This window comes from Phyllobates terribilis, unplaced genomic scaffold, assembly GCF_046119375.1.
Source record: "Phyllobates terribilis strain yellow unplaced genomic scaffold, ASM4611937v1 Scaffold_3__8_contigs__length_932513732, whole genome shotgun sequence".
In the NCBI taxonomy this organism is placed as follows: domain Eukaryota; kingdom Metazoa; phylum Chordata; class Amphibia; order Anura; family Dendrobatidae; genus Phyllobates; species Phyllobates terribilis.
The window spans coordinates 660,455,778-660,468,704 of record NW_027362763.1 but is presented as its reverse complement, the minus strand read 5'-3'; the positions used below and the strand labels follow the sequence as shown (position 1 = coordinate 660,468,704).

General features: G+C 42.9%; 1 protein-coding gene across 2 annotated transcripts in view; it reads left to right on the top strand.

Annotated features, from left to right (window-relative positions):
• Positions 1-2,449: 2,449 nt before the first annotated feature.
• Positions 2,450-12,927, top strand: part of KCNK17 (potassium two pore domain channel subfamily K member 17) — a 141,717-nt gene continuing 131,239 nt past the window's right edge. Inside the window, exons 1-2 of one of the 2 annotated variants that reach the window (XM_073671716.1) lie at positions 2,454-2,523; positions 3,358-3,621. In XM_073671716.1, the coding sequence (XP_073527817.1) occupies positions 3,406-3,621 (216 nt within the window). In that variant the 5' untranslated portion in view covers positions 2,454-2,523; positions 3,358-3,405. Of the gene's footprint in view, positions 3,622-12,927 lie in introns of both variants that reach the window. The other variant, XM_073671715.1, reaches the window with a different exon arrangement.

The following is a 12,927-nucleotide window of genomic DNA, read 5'->3' as shown; positions in this document are numbered from 1 at the left end:
TCGACTTCTTTGACGCCAGCAAGGGTATTAGTTGGGAGGAGGTGGAAGGCGTTATAAAATAAAAGGCACACCACTCATCTTATTCACAGCAGGACGATGTTATTTCTGACAGTCACACCATCAGTTTGAGCCAATGCACAGAATGATCTGCATAATCACAAATGATTAAAAGGGATAATTTTTGGACAGTTTTTTTTTAATTTTTGAAAGAATGAAGGAGTCTGTCAGTGCATTCTGTTATTAAATGGGCGGTTGGTTACTATCTGTTTCTCTGGTTCACATTGACATTATTATGGCTGTGTTTGTGTTGAGAGGGGTTGGATAAAGAATTAGGGAACCTTTGAGTATTATGTGTTTTTTTCAGGGCAATTTGAGAGCAAAATCGAATTTTGGGTAAAAACTTGTTGAACCTGGTGAATTTGAACTTCAACAGTTTCAATCATCTCTGGTTGATACAATTTGATGGTATCTTCCAAAAACTCTATAGGCCAATGTATGACAAGGGTGTCTTCCTCGTTAGCTGTCTCCATGCAGTCATGTGGCTATATCAGTGAGTACAGGGGAAACGAGGTGTTGTTGGGTTACACTTCAGTTCTTTGTGGTTTTACTTCCTTTGCTACAACTTAAATATCAGTCAAGTGAAAACCAACAACTGCAAATCCCACGCTGCTACTTCTCCATCAGCTGAGCACAAATCTACTGAGGAACCTAGACCCCCCCAATTCAAGAATAAACCATTCCACAGAGACAGGAAAAATACATAAGAGAAAACATAAAGTATGATGTATACATATTCTATTACATTCATTCACTTTGTCTTTTATTAACTGATAAAAACAAACTATCACCACTTGCATTTTTGAAAGCTTTTTAATTTGCTGCATGTTTTCCAAAGGGGACACATTAGTATCTTGTGATGAAACCCTATAACTTTGTGCGCTCAGTGCAGACCCTGACTTAGAATTCACCTTATTGAGCTGAACGGGCGGGTGGTAGATGAGCCAATCCAGCTTTTATCAGGACATTATTACACCTTCTAAAAAGAGGCACATAATGAAAATAATTACATCAGTCACCCCTGGAGGTCCCCTCCAACTCTAACATTCTAGGATTCTACATACCAATTATAACTAATATTAATGAATATAGCAGATTTGGAGCGGACACAAGACAGAAGAAGCCCCCGGGCAATAACAGTATATGGGATCTTTGCAAGTTCGATAGCTCATCATAATGCACAATTCCACCTGCTTTGGAGGTAGATGTGGCCCCCGTTAACTCTTGGGCCCCTATTTGGCTGCCCAGGTTGCACCGATGGAATGTCCGCCCCTGTCCTAGATATAGAGGATATCAGGGAAATTGTTTCTGTGTTTGATGCCTGGATGCTGAGAGATGTCAAGTGTAAGGAAAGTGGGGGCATCTCAGGCCGATATTCTGAGGAGTACGCTGTGGTGGGACTCCCGAGGCGGACACTTTATGGGGGTGTTTGGGGTAGATAATGTATGGAGTACGGTACATGGTGGGGGTATCAAGTGTTTTCTGGTTTCTTCTCCCCTGGCCACAAGAGCTTACACTCCTTCTCTTTGGAATGAAGGAATCCAGTGCAGTTAGAGAGAGAGGAAACGTGAGAATAACTCCACACAATATGGCGCCACACACCCTCTACTACGCACAGTCCCACAAAGCTCGGCCATTAGTCATCAGCGGATATTTGCCGCCCGTTCTGACCTGCAGAAAACTCCGGGTCGTGAAGTTGTTCAACACAAAGAAGAATTCCTGACTTTACTGATAAATATCACCGAAACTACTACACCCATCATTGTCTACAACTATATCACTTATGGCTACAAGATACACACATCACTTTCTGGTTAGATACTACTGCACCTACCATTGTTTACCATGAATATACCCATACCTCTAGTAAGATAACATTTTGTAACTACTGCACCCATCAGTTTCTATGAAGGGAATACGTCTTCACCCTTTATTCTTTATAAATACACCACTGTATCAGCCATCCTCTATACATAAACTACTACACCTATCATTTTGCACATTATCACATTCCCTATAATACGACTACACCCATCATTCTAGGCGGCGACAGATGGACACATAACACTTATCATCACTGTCTACAAATCTACTATTACCCCTGATACAATGGTAATTCTATACAGATACTACTACACCCATCATTGTATCTGAGCACATGACTACTCCTCCTCTCTGTACAGATGCGGTCACTGCCTGTAGAGATCCCACCAGCCAGGTTCAGGGCTGAGGATTCTCAGACTGATACATTGTAGCAGAATGGAACCTCAATATTTACATAAAACCGGAAATCATGTTAACCCTTCGGGCTCCTGATGCCAGTCCTGTACTGGGATCAGTTCAGGGCACTTTACCCACAGGCTCCTCCCTCTTCATCGGAGGCTCCTCCCCTCTGTGAGCTCCAGACTACCCCCTCCATCCTCACTCCTGAACTCGGAGCTGGAGAAACGCAGCGGCCGCTGCTCGGTGTGTATGCGGCGCAGGCTCTGATATTAGCGGCAGTCTGTGTGCTTGGAGCAGTCTCTGCGTATTTGGGGGCAGTCTCTTCACTAGGAGCAGTCTGTGTGTATTCAGGGCAGTTTCTATTCTAGGAGCAGGCTGTAAGAAGCAGTCATGTATATTTTGGTCAGTCTGTGTATTGGGAGCGGTTTTTGTATTTTAGGGGCAGTCTCTATAGCAGGAACAGTCTCTGTGTATTAAGAACCGTCTCTGTATTAAGAACCGTCTCTGTGTATTAAGAACAGTCTCTGTGTATTAAGAACCGTCTCTGTGTATTAAGAACAGTCTCTGTGTATTAAGAACCGTCTCTGTGTATTAAGAACAGTCTCTGTGTACTAAGAACAGTCTCTGTGTATTAAGAACCGTCTCTGTGTATTAAGAACAGTCTCTGTGTACTAAGAACAGTCTCTGTGTATTAAGAACCGTCTCTGTGTGTTAGGGGCAGTTTCTGTATACAAGGAGCAGTCTCTTCACTAGAAGTTGGCTGTGTAGTTGATGGAAGGTCTCTGTATATTAGGAGCAGTCTCTATATATACAGTTTAGTCTCTGCTAGGCTCAGTGTCTGTCTATTAGGACTCATCTTTCTATACTAGGAGCAAGCTCTGTATATTAGTTTAAGCCGCTCTATATTAGGTTCACTCTGTATATTAGGAGCAGTTTCTGTATATTAGGAGCAGTCTATATATTAGGAACGGTTTCTGTATATTAGGGTACGTCTCTATGTTATGGTCAGTCTCTGTATATTAGAGCGAGTCTCTTTATTAGGGTCAGTGTATATTTGGAGATTTCTCTCCGTATTAGGAGCAGTCTCTATATTACGTGGAGACTATGAAGTGACCTAGGACAATCATGTCTTACTGCAATAAGCCGAGCCGCTGCCAGGTGCCCGTCACCCTGATCCTGCTGGTGGTCTACACCTGTTACCTGTTGCTGGGGGCCGCAGTTTTCTGGGCCCTGGAGAGTGAAGCTGAGCAGGACCTGACCCACAACTTCCAGCACGAGAAATGGGAGCTGCTGAAGAACCACACGTGTATGGACAACCAGACCCTGGAGATGTTCATCGCAGTAAGTGTAACTGAGGAGAGGGGTCATATATCAGCTGTATACAGGGGTCAGACGTCAGCTGTATACAGGGGGACAGATAGCTATATAAGGGGGTCAGATTTCAGCTGTATACAGGGGTCAGATGTCAGCTGTATACAGGGGTCAGACATCAGCTGTGTACAGGGGTCAGACATCAGCTGTATACAGGAGGTCAAATAGCTATATACCGGAGTCAGATTTCAGCTGTATACAGGGGTCAGATGTCAGCAGTATACAGGGGTCAGATTACAGCTGTATACAGAGGTCAGACATCGACTGTATACAGGGGTCAGATGTCAGCTGTATACAGAGATCAGACGTCAGCTGTATACTGGGGTCAGACGTAAACTGTATACAGGGTCAGACATCAGCTGTATACAGGGGTCAGACGTCAGCTGTATACAGGGGTCAGACGTCAGCTGTATACAGGGTCAGACATCAGCTGTATAGAGGGGTTGGGTGCTGGACATTATGACCATCATTTCTTTGCCCTTCAGAATGTACACAGCTCCACTGCTGTTGGATGGATGGTGGTGCTCCTAAGCACTGATTGTCCTCTTTACTTCTATGATCTGTGTTGAGCAACAGATGCCGAGAGATTAGAGAAAGTTAACATAAATAACACATAGTAACGACAGCTGCAGCCCCAGCACAAACACACTCCAGTCTCCTGTGTCCTCAAGGCATCCAGGGGAGCATCCTTGGGAGACACAATGCGCTCGTACTGCTGCTCTGCACCACCACATCTGCTTCCTGAGGTCTTCTTACTCCTTGGACTTAGATTCTTCCTACTGTTTGCCCCGCTATGGTTGTAGCCCCCATAACTTTATTTCTATATAGACTTCACTCTTCTATGGTCTTTGCTAAGGACTTCTGTCCTCTGTGGTGTTTAGGGTTCTCCTCTGTTCTTACTGACTCATTCTAAGTTGTCTGTTGTCTTCTCATGACCTGGGACCATCATCCCGGTCAATGCAGTCGCGGCCTCCTCGGTCGTCTGCATTCAATATAAAAAGCTCCTACAAGATCGAGGTGTATCATCCACATGGTCTCCACCATCTGTAGCTCCAGCATTGGTCATCATCAGTCTTGAGTCATTCACAATCTTAAAATGCACATACACCTTATATCGCTACTATATCTCTCCAGCTCCACATACAAGTGAATAGCAGAGCGTCAATGTGTTTCCAGAGATAGGAGAGAGTCTATCCCAGACTTCTGTCTTCTCCAAACATAACTGTTCCCCTATAGACTCCTCTATTGTCCTCCAGACTCCTCTGTTCTCCTCCAGACACCAGACTACTTTATCCTCCAGATTCCACTCTGCCACCTTCCACATTTCTCTGCCTCCTCTAAACTCTGCTGGCCTTCTCCAGACTCTGCTGTCCTCCCCCAGACCCCTCTGTCCTCTTCCAGATGCTTCTGTCCTCTTCCAGACACCTCTGTTCTTCCTTAGACCCATCTGTCCTCCTCCAGATTCCTCTTATCCTCCAGACTCTTCTGACCTCCTCCAGACTCTTCTGACATCCTGCACACTTCTCTGTCCTCCTCTTCCAGATTCCTTTCCACATATCCACATCATTAGGGATGAGGGAGCCTTGGAAATTCAGGTTCTGGTACCTGACCCGAACTTTAGTCCAAAGTTTGGTTTGGGTACCAGAACTGTACCCAAATTTAAACCACACTCTGAACCCCATTGAAAATAATCTGGACCCAAACTTTTGATTTTGAAAAAAAAAAATCTCTCTCTGCAACGGACTTCCGGAAGAAGTCCGTGTTCGGCATTGAGCACCAGACACTAACTGTCCGATATGAACCCCAAACGTTTAAGTTCGGTTTCGCTCATCTATAGTCATCATCTATCTGGTCCTCTGGTCTCGCGGCTTCACCTGACTTTAATCCAATGTGAATACTTTAAATAGAGTTTGTTGCCCCACAAAAGCCAATATACCACTTACAGTAGTGATCAAAATACTAGCAGTCCAATGTGACTAACCAGATTAATCACTGTTTTTAGTATAAAATCATATTTCCACATGTCAAACAATTTACCATTTGGTGCAGTAGAGACTCCGCATTCATGATCTGCAGGTTTCTGAGTCTGTATATCTGAATAATTAATTGTACTGGGTTGTGTTCAAAATAATATCAGTGTGGAGATCAATCATTCTGTGAGGAAACAGCTGTGAATCAGGTGGCCCTTATTTAAGGGTGAAGCAGCACATGTTGTACATGCATTTCTCCTTGAAAGCCTGAGAAATATGGGTCGTTCGAGACATTGTTCAGAAGAACTCCCGTGCACTCATGTAATGTTACATAAAATGTTAATTCTTCCACCTTGCATATGGCCTGGGGTTATATTCACAGCCTGCTGCAAAGTTACTATAGATCAGGAAGGGCAATTCATTTTCTCAAGGGGCCACATGTGAGACCGAGACTGTAGAGGACCAAACCAATAGACTAAAATTATTTCTGCTCAATATGAATATATTAATTATAATTAGCTATATTATTAATTCTATAGTTTAATATTGAACACAATTAAGTATGCTGACGTCCCCCTATATACCATATGAGCCCGCACACACCTCCTATATATATAGTATGAGCATCCACGTAACCTCCTATATACAATATAAGCCCCAACATTGCCCCTATATACCGTATAAGCCCCCACAAAGCCTCTCTATATACAATATGAGCCCCACATAGTCTCCTATATACAGTGTGAGCCCACACATAGCCTTCACATATATAATGACTCTATATAATCTATGAGTTTCACTTTTTGTATTGTAGAACTGAAATAAATGAACTTTTTGATGATATTCTAATTTAGTGAGATGCACCTGTGTATAGTGTAAGCCCCATATGGCCTACTACATTCAGTATGAGCCCTTATATGTACAGGATGAGCCCCCACATAGCCTCCAATGTAACACACTTGCCGGCATCCCTGCACGGTTCCTCCATGCAGGGACGCCGACACACTCACCGCCCGGCACATCTCATTGCTCCATGCACACTGACTCCCATCAGCACGCTCTCCGCTGCGCGCACGCACCTGCTAAGATACCCGGTATCTTGTATAACGGCACCCTCCCCAATAGGGAGATGCCTAAGCAATGTCGATTCATTAGTTAGTTTGAGTGTGCTACTAGTGAGTTGTTAGGTACCCTAGTCCTTGTGTGGCTAGGTACTGAATCTGAATCCCTGGTCCATTTGTGGCCAGTGCCTGAAAGTGTACTCAGTATATCCAGACTGCTAAAACCAGTTTCTGAATCCAGTCCTGTCTGTTGCTCCGTGTCATTATCCGTCCTTCCCGAGCAGTAGCCTGAACAGAGCCCGAGCCCATGTACGTGTCAACGAACCTGACTCTTGGAGTCATCAGCTGCAGTGCCGGGGACAGTCTAGGAGTGACACCTGGCGGATACATGCAGCTCAAGCCTGACTCCACCATCAGGAGGTCCAGAGAACACAAGGCTAGTCTCTTAGCTACGCCCCTTCATAGGTAAGCCCGGCCCTGTGGCACAGTGGGTCCACGAATCAAAAGTGCCATCTGCGATCTTGACATCCTATATATGGTATGAGCCCCGACATAGCCTCATATATACAGTATGAGCCCCCACATAGCCTCTCTATATACAGTATGAGCCCCCACATAGCCTCTCTATATACATTATGAGCCCGCACATAGCCTCCATATATATACAGTGTGAGCCCCCACATAGCCTTTATATATACAGTTTGAGCCCCCACATGGCTGTCTGTATACAATATGAGCCCCCACATAGCTGCCTATATACAGCTTGAACCCGCACATAGCCTCCATACATACAGTGTGACCCTCACACAGCTCCCTAAATACAGTATGAACCCCTCACATAGCCTCTCTATATACATTATGAGCCCCCACATAGCCTCCTATATACAGTATGAACCTCCACATAGCCTCCTATATACAGTAAGAGCCCTCACATAGCCTCCTATATACAGTATGAACCCCCACATAGCCTCTCTATATACAGTATGAGCCCCCACATAGCCTCCTATATACAGTATGAGCCCCCACATAGCCTCCTATATACAGTATGAACCCCTACATATCCTCTCTATATACAGTGTGAGCCTACACACAGCTCCCTATATATAGTATGAGCCCCCACATAGCCTCTCTGTATACAGTATGAGCCCCCACATACCCTACTATATACAGTATGAGCCCGCACATAGCCTCCATACATACAGTGTGAGCCCTCACACAGCTCCCTAGATACAGTATGAACCCCCTACATAGACTCTATATACAGTAAGAGCCCCCACATACCCTCCTATATACAGTTTGAGCCCCCACATGGCTGTCTATATACAATATGAGCCCCCACATAGCCGCCTATATACAGCATGAACCCGCACATAGCCTCCATACATGCAGTGTGACCTCTCACACAGCTCCCTAAATATAGTATGAACCCCTCACATAGCCTCTCTATATACAGTGCATTGTGAAAGTATTTGGCCCCCTTGAACTTTTCTACCTTTTGCCACATTTCTGGCTTCAAACATAAAGATACAAAATTTTAATTTTTGGGGGAAGAATCAACAAGTGGGACACAATCGTGAAGTGGAGCGAAATTTATTGGATATTTTAAACTTTTTTAGGAAATTAAAAACTGAAAAGTGGGGCGTGCAATATTATTCGGCCCCTTTACTTTCAGTGCAGAAGTTCAGTGAGGATCTCTGAAGGATCCAATGTTGTCCTAAATGACTGTTAATGATAAGTAGAATCCACCTGTGTGTAATCAAGTCTCGGTATAAATGCACCTGCTCTGTGATAGTCTCAGGGGTCTCTGCTCTGGGATAGTCTCAGGGGTCTCTGCTCTGGGATAGTCTCAGGGGTCTCTGCTCTGGGATAGTCTCAGGGGTCTCTGCTCTGTGATAGTCTCAGGGGTCTCTGCTCTGTGATAGTCTCAGGGTTCTGTTTCAAGTGCAGAGAGCATCATGAAGAGCAAGGAACACACCAGGCAGGTCCGAGATACTGTTGTGGAGAAGTTTGGATACAGAAAGATTTCCCAAGTTTTAAACATCTCAAGGAACACTGTGCAAGCGATCATATTGAAATGGAAGGAGTATCAGACCACTGCAAATCTACCAAGACCCGGCCGTCCCTCTAAACTTTCATCTCGAACAAGGAGAAGACGGATCAGAGATGCCGCCAAAAGGCCCATGATCACTCTGGATGAACTGCAGAGATCTACAGCTGAGGTGGGAGAGTCTGTCCATAGCACAACAATCAGTCGTACACTGCACAAATCTGGTCTTTATGGAAGAGTGGCAAGAAGAAAGCCATTTCTCAAAGATATCCATAAAAAGTCTCGTTTGAAGTTTGCCACAAGCCACCTGGGAGACACCAAACATGTGGAATAAGGTGCTCTGGTCAGATGAAACCAAAATCTAACTTTTTGGCCACAATGCAAAACGATATGTTTGGCATAAAAGCAACACAGCTCATCACCCTCAAAACACCATCCCCACTGTCAAACATGGTGGTGGCAGCATCATGGTTTGGGCCTGGTTTTCTTCAGCAGGGATAGGGAAGATGGTTAAAATTGATGGGAAGATGGACGGAGCCAAATACAGGACCATTCTGGAAGAAAACCTGTTGGAGTCTGCAAAAGACCTGAGACTGGGACGGAGATTTATCTTCCAACAAGACAATGATCCCAAACATAAAGCAAAATCTACAATGGAATGGTTCAAAAATAAACGTATCCAGGTGTTAGAATGGCCAAGTCAAAGTCCAGACCTGAATCCAATCGAGAATCTGTGGAAAGAGCTGAAAACTGCTGTTCACAAACGCCCTCCATCCAACCTCACTGAGCTCGAGCTGTTTTGCAAGGAAGAATGGGCAAGAATTTCAGCCTCTCGATGTGCAAAACTGATAGAGACATACCCCAAGCGATGTGCAGCTCTAATCGCAGCAAAAGGTGGCGCTACAAAGTATTAACTCAAGGGGGCCGAATAATATTGCACGCCCCACTTTTCAGTTTTTAATTTGTTAAAAAAGTTTAAAATATCCAATAAATTTCGTTACTCTTCACGATTGTGTCCCACTTGTTGATTCTTCCCAAAAAAATTAGAATTTTATATCTTTATGTTTGAAGCCAGAAATGTGGCAAAAGGTAGAAAAGTTCAAGGGGGCCAAATACTTTCACAATACACTGTACATTATGAACCCCCACATAGCCTCCTATATACAGTATGAATCTCCACATAGCCTCCTATATACAGTAAGAGCCCTCACATAGCCTCCTATATACAGTATGAACCCCCACATAGCCTCTCTATATACAGTATGAGCCCCCACAAAGCCTACTATATACAGTATGAACCCCTACATAGCCTCTCTACATACAGTATGAGCCCTCACACAGCTCCCTATATAAAGTATGAGCCCCCACATAGCCTCTCTATATACAGTACGAGCCCCCACATACCCTCCAATATACAGTATGAGCCCACACAAAGCCTGCATACATACAGTGTGAGCCCTCACACTGCTCTCTAAATACAGTATGAACCCCCACATAGCCTCTCTATATACAGTATGAGCCCCCACATAGCCTCTTTATATAAAGTATGAGCACCCACATAGCCTCTTTATATAAAGTATGAGCACCCACATAGCCTCCTATATACAGTATGAGCCCTCACATACCCTCCAATATACAGTATGAGCCCACACAAAGCCTGCATACATACAGTGTGAGCCCTCACACTGCTCTCTAAATACAGTATGAACCCCCACATAGCCTCTCTATATACAGTATGAGCCCCCACATAGCCTCTTTATATAAAGTATGAGCACCCACATAGCCTCCTATATACAGTATGAGCACCCACATAGCCTCCTATATACAGTATGAGCACCCACATAGCCTCCTATATACAGTATGAACCCCCACATAGCCTCTATATACAGTGTGAGCCCTCACATAGCCTTCTGTATACATAGAGATATCCCAAATACATGAAAATAAAAACACTACCGAATACTCATGTCGCTCCCGTTCTCCCGGCGCTCTGCTCTCTCCGATGCACTGATTCTCCGCAGTGCTCAGCCGACGTGATGAAATGACGTTATCGCGTCTGATTGGCGGAAGATGGAGCTGGTGGCCCTGTCCTCCACCAATGTATTCACCGCTGTCTGCATCCTGAGGATGTAGATAGTGCCGACAATGGGCGACGGCAGATGGACGGCAGACGGGGAATGTTATGGGCCACTTTTGTAGTCCTTTGGCTGTCTCGCTCCACCGGCCAGACTGAAACAGCCAAAGGGTTGGATGTGGCGTGAGGTCCGCAGTTTGCCCAGCTGTGTTACAGATTAAATGTGGAGATTAGAATTTTAGATGATTTTGCACCCTCCCTCCCAAAAACAAAACAAAAAAACAATCACATTTTGTGAAAAAAAAAAAAATAAGAGCTTTGCACTCTCTGCTAATCTACTGTGATCCTATAATGCTGGCTCCAGCATTGCTCCACAGCGGCACATACATAATATGCCCTAATACATTAATAGAATAATGAAGAAAAATGATTAAGTAGCAAAGTCCTAGATTATATCTTTATCAAAAGAATATAGTCGGCACTTCGTACAGCTGGGGTGGTGCACGTGGAGAGTAGTGTTCTAGCAAAAGCAAATCCCGGCACTCACATGTTGGTGGTTAATTTGTTTATTCCACAACTCCCAAAAAAACTTTTTTGAGTTGTGGAATAAACGAATTAACCACCAACACGTGACTGCCGGGATTTGCTTTTTCCTGGATTATATCTTGTGAGTCTGGAAGCACAAATGAAGTTCAAATTATATCTCTGCGGCACTGACCTGAAAACACGATAACGAAATCCAATTACAACTATATAAAGCCATAAAAAAAATACCCAAAGTACAAAGAGGAATCAAACATCTTACAAGACTCTGAAAAAACATCCTGTGTGACCTTTGTAAATATGAACTGAGCTGAGAACAGTGAAAGTGATAACAGAGGGGTGTATAGTAACTATTGTGGTAATATTCTTGTACATAGGAGCAGTATTATAGTAGTTATATTCTTGTACATAGGGAGCAGTATTATAGTAGTTATATACTTGTACATAGGGGCAGTATTATAGTAGTTATGTTCTTGTACATAGGAGCAGTATTATAGTAGTTATATTCTTGTACATAGGGAGCAGTATTATAGTAGTTATATTCTTGTACATAGGAGCAGTATTATAGTAGTTATGTTCTTGTACATAGGAGCAGTATTATAGTAGTTATATTCTTGTACATAGGGAGCAGTATTATAGTAGTTATATACTTGTACATAGGGGCAGTATTATAGTAGTTATATTCTTGTACATAGAGGCAGTATTATAGTAGTTATATTCTTGTACATAGGAGCAGTATTATAGTAGTTATATTCTTGTACATAGGAGCAGTATTATAGTAGTTATATTCTTGTACATAGGGGCAGTATTATAGTATTTATATTCTTGTACATAGGAGCAGTATTATAGTAGTTATATTCTTGTACATAGGGAGCAGTATTATAGTAGTTATATACTTGTACATAGGGGCAGTATTATAGTAGTTATATTCTTGTACATAGAGGCAGTATTATAGTAGTTATATTCTTGTACATAGGAGCAGTATTATAGTAGTTATATTCTGGTACATAGGAGCAGTATTATAGTAGTTATATTCTTGTACATAGGGGCAGTATTATAGTATTTATATTCTTGTACATAGGAGCAGTATTATAGTAGTTATATTCTTGTACATAGGGGCAGTATTATAGTGGTTATATTCTTGTACATAGGGGCAGTATTATAGTAGTTATATTCTTGTACATAGGGGCAGTATTATAGTGGTTATATTCTTGTACATAGGGGCAGTATTATAGTAGTTATATTCTTGTACATAGGGGGCAGTATTATAGTAGTTATATTCTTGTACATAGGAGCAGTATTATAGTAGTTATATTCTTGTACATAGGTGGCAGTATTATAGTAGTTATATTCTTGTACATAGGAGCAGTATTATAGTAGTTATATTCTTGTACATAGAGGGCAGTATTATAGTAGATATATTCTTGTACATAGGGGCAGTATTATAGTAGTTATATTCTTGTACATAGGGGCAGTATTATAGTAGTTATATTCTTGTACATAGGGGCAGTATTATAGTAGTTATATTCTAGTACATAGGGGGCAGTATTATAGTAGTTATATTCTTGTACATAGGAGCAG